Here is a 4,502-nt window from a genome sequence, read left to right as displayed (position 1 = left end):
TTGAAACCAGGTCTTCCCAACTCCAGGTGGAATGCCCTATCCACTATATCATTCTGCCTCTCATAAAAATCATAATCATCCTACAAGAAGAAGATTCATTCAATGACAGGGAGCCATAGATGGCACACAAGACAGAGAGAAGCAGATGGGGTGAGTTGAAGAAAAGTCTTACCTTCCTGGACAGAGCATGGCCTCAGCAAGTCCTTCCTGGAGGCTCAGCCTTGATTGCTCTCCTCTAGCAGCAGCATTGTTTCTTACAGCAGCAGCTCTGTTGGCAGCATTTCTGTTGGCAGCAGCCCTTGCCACAGCCACAGCCCTTGCCACAGCCACAGGAGCCACAGCCACAAGAGTTACAGCAGCAGGTGCGGCGGCAGCAGACAACTGTGGGGCTACAGCAGCCCCCACAGCAGCCACAGCAGCAGGGGCAGCAGGCAGAGCAGCAGCCCACGCGGCGGCAGGTACAAGTGGTGCAGCCACAGCCACCACCACAGCCACCACAGCCACCACCGCAGCCACCGCAGCCACCGCAGCCACCGCAGCCACCGCAGCCACCGCAGCCACCACAGCTGCCTCTACAACCACAGCAACCCATAGTGTCAGTATAGATGATTCAGGTCAGGCAAGGAGAGAAAAGACTCAGGAGAGGTGAGTGAGGTCTGATGTTCTGTTTCTCCAGAAGAGCCCTTATATACTCTGCAAGAGTAGGTTGACTCAGTATGTCACAAGCCACTTCCTTCTTGCTGTTTATCTCAATTTCCAAGGCAGACTTTTCCCTCTGTCTCTTGTTTTCTTCTTCATTAGAATACTTTTGGATATTGTGGCCTCACAGTTCCTTAACCTTCTCAATCCATATTCCTTCTATTATTGATTCTATTACGCCTCATTCCACTCCTTCCCACAAATATTCCTATGTCAGCCTTCAGCATCTCTCAAAACTCTTCCTTTACCGCAGAGACCTTGAGGTCTGAAGTGTTCTGTTCCACCTTTCCCACCCTCTTAATGAGCCTGGATTTTTTTCCCCTTCACACTAACTTGAACACTAGATGAATTGATAATTAATTCATGAAATTAGGAAATGGGGCAGGCACACTCTATTCTTTGGGTATTTGTGGGGAAAAGCCATGCTAGCAGCGAAAAGTGAGGCAGCAATCACATTTTAATGAGCTACCGAGAGTAGAGACACAAGAGACACAGAAAATACAGAAACAAATTACAAAAAGGGGTACAGAGGCAGATGGCATGGGGACAGGAGACAGAGTGGTGAAGGAAGATGGGCAGCATGGGAAAGAGAGTGGGATGGGGAAGAGGCAAAGTTCCTCCCATAACAATGGATTCGATTTGGGAACACTCAGCAACATGGACCAGATGGAGATGAGAGCATGCTTGGGCGGGGTGCAAGGAGGTTGAGATCTTGTTTTACAGAATTTGGCAGGGGAACAGACTGTCTTCTCAGGGACACCTCAGGGTTAGTTCACTAACAACCCAGTCATCTCAAAGTGATGTAAAACTTTAAAGTTAACACATCCCCATCATCTCAGAGTTTTCAGCACAATTTCTGCTGGCTTTATTGTGAATGTCTAAAACTTATTTGAAATTCACATATTATAGAACCAAAAAATAATCCCAGGCTGCAAAGCTTCTCCTGATTTAGCAGATATGTGATCAGGACAGAATTTTCAGTTAATATGTAATATAATTGGTCAATTATGCTCTTTTGGGGGCAGCTAGGTGGCTCCACAGATTGGGAGCCAGGCCTACAGATAGGAGGTCATGGGTTCAAATCCGACCTCAGATATTTCCTAACTATATGACCCTAGGCAAGTCTACTTAACCTCCATTGCCTAGCCCTCACTACTCTTTTGCCTTGAAACCAAAACACAGTATTGATTCTAAGGTGGAAGGTAAAGGTTTTATAAAAAATAATGCTCTTGATCTTGGGACAGTTTGTAACTTCTAGGTTTCTCTTTACAATCTTACTTCATGCTTCTGCTACTTTATATAGGCTACTTGTTAACTTACTGATACAAAGTGGAGGAATTTTCAGGGAAATCAGAAGAAAAATTTAATATTTTGAATCAAATAACCCACTAGACCATCCCTCTGGTTTTGGCTTTACTTCCCTTTCTAGTCAGTCTCAAGGATATACTTTGCTTGACCCTCAAATTCTTTGTATTCCTCTGAGAATCCTATTGCACCATCTCCAGAAATATACAACCCTAGGTAAATCTCACTGTGCTTTCTCAGATCCTGCTCCACAAAGTTGAAGAACAGAAGCTTTCTTGAGAATAGGAATCATTTTGGTTTGATCTTTCTAGAACTTTGTAACACATAACCCCAGGAGTGTGTCTGTGTGTATGTATGTGTGTGGAGGGAGGAAGAGAAGAGTTCACCGTGTTGCCTGAGAAGGACAGTCCAGGCTGGAAATGGGATAGACCAAGTCTCCCATGCTGAACCAGTAGTGAGATCAGGTCCATGGATAATCCCTTCTTCCAGGGTCCTGAGAAAATTAGGGAGTTCTAGGGAAAGGGAAGAGAGGAAGAGAGACAGAGAGACAGGCAGTCAGATTGTGGACAATGGTCTAGAGAAGGTAAGTATCCTGATTTTGAAAAAAAGAGAAGAGAATAAAATCTGTAAACCCAAGGCCAGGAATTAGGAGAAGCCAGAGGGCCAGCTATTAGACAATAGTACAATTAGATGAATTAAAAACTGACCAGATTCAAAGAGTAGTCATTAAGAGTGTGGCGTCAACTCGTAAGGAGGTCTCCAGCGTAGAGCCCCAGGACTCTGAGGCATTGAATATTTTTATCTATTAATGACTTTGAAAATGTTGTGAATGACCTCTCCAGAAAATTCATATGTAACAAAAAGATGGGAGGGATAGTTAACACCACTGGATGACAGAGTCAGGATTCAAAAATATTTTGACAGAATATAACAATGGGATGACTTTAACAAACTGAAATTTAAGGGAGAAATGTAAGGAAGAAATAAATGGAAAGGAGAAATTTAAGAGAGAACATTAGCAAAATGAAAATTAGGGAGAAATGTACATTCATATATTTAAGTTCCAATAAATTAACTTCAAAAATTAGAGAAGAGGGAGGCATAGTACAAAAGCAGTTTGTCTGAAAAAGATCTGAAGATTTTAGTGGACCACATGCTCAATAAAGATCAGTGGTGTTATATGTTGGCCAAAAAACAGTTAATGTGATCTGAAGCTCCATGGATAGATATGGTTTCCAAGAATAATGAAGTGCTCATCTCACTTTAACCTGCTCTACTTGGATCACACTTGGAACATTGTGATCAGTTCTTACTCTACTGTTTTGCTTTGTTTTTAAATCCTTACCTTCTTAGAATCAAAACTATATATTGGTTCCAAGGCAGAAGAATGGCAAGGACTAGGCAATGGGGGTTAAGTGACTTGCCCAGGGTCACACAGCTAGGAAGTATCTGAGGCCGAATTTGAACTTAGGACCTCCTGTCTAAGTCTGGCTCTCAATCCACTGAGCCACTCAGTTGTCCCCAAAAGAGCATAATTGACCAATTATATTATATATTAACTGAAAATCTATCCTGATCATATGTGCTAAATCAAGAGAAGGATCTAGGCTTTGCAGCCTGGAATTTTGTTAGCTCCACTATTTAAAAAGGCTGTTTATAAGCTAAAAAGCTTACAGAAAGAAGATAACCAGAATAGTGAAGGTCCATATCATATGAAGATCATTTGATAGAACTGGGGGGGTTTAAGCTTTAAGAAGTTCCAGGAGGGATTTGATTAATGTCGTGTTAAAAAGACTGTATTAGGTGTATACTGCTTGGCCCAGAGGGCATAATGAAAACAATGGAGGAAAGTTTCAAAGAGAAAAATTCAAACTTAGTCATCAGAGCTATGTCAAAGTAGAATGGGCTTTACTCAGAAGGCATTGGGTTCCTTCTTATTAGAGATCTTTAAGAAAACTCTGGATGACCATTTGTCAGATGCCAGTGATGAGGGCACTTTTTCATGGTATGTGTTGGAGTAGATACTGTGCAGATTCCTTCTGATTTCTGAAATTCTGTGATTCTCTGATCCTAGCCCCTTTCCATCTCCCTAAAACATAGCTCAAATCTCCCATATCCTCAACAGCAGCCAGAAGCCTCTTTGTTATCTCTGCTCCCTACTCCCCAATTTAGTTCACTTATCTTCTTCTCTTAATTACCAAGTCTCTTTAAAGGGTGGTCTACCAGGCCTGAAGATGGGACATCCTGGGATCAAATCTGATCTCAGACACTTCCTAGCTGTGTGACCCTGGGCAAGTCACTAACCCCCATTGCCTAGCCCTTACCACTCTTCTGCTTTGGAACCGATAAACACTATTGATTCTAAGATGGAAGGTAAAGGTTTGGGGCTGTGGGGCAGTGGGGAAAGGATAGTCTACATTCACTGCTTCTACTCCATTCACTCATTCCTTAACTTCTGAAATCTGACTTCTAACCCTACTACTCATCTGAAACCATTC

At 42.6% G+C, this 4,502-nt stretch overlaps 1 protein-coding gene across 1 annotated transcript; it reads right to left on the bottom strand.

Annotated features, from left to right (window-relative positions):
* Nucleotides 1-235: 235 nt before the first annotated feature.
* On the bottom strand, nucleotides 236-592 carry LOC123242849 (small cysteine and glycine repeat-containing protein 9-like). Its single transcript, XM_044670965.1, has one exon. The coding sequence runs from the start codon at nucleotides 590-592 to the stop codon at nucleotides 236-238; it is 357 nt and encodes a 118-aa protein (XP_044526900.1).
* Between the last annotated feature and the right edge of the window lie 3,910 nt (nucleotides 593-4,502).

This window comes from Gracilinanus agilis, chromosome 3 (assembly GCF_016433145.1).
Source record: "Gracilinanus agilis isolate LMUSP501 chromosome 3, AgileGrace, whole genome shotgun sequence".
In the NCBI taxonomy this organism is placed as follows: Eukaryota; Metazoa; Chordata; class Mammalia; order Didelphimorphia; family Didelphidae; genus Gracilinanus; species Gracilinanus agilis.
This window is presented reverse-complemented; position numbering and strand designations above follow the sequence as displayed.

What these genes read in the sequence shown, in the direction of transcription:
- LOC123242849 (XM_044670965.1), bottom strand. Translation starts at nt 592, where the DNA reads ATGGGTTGCTGTGGTTGTAGAGGCAGCTGTGGTGGCTGCGGTGGCTGC.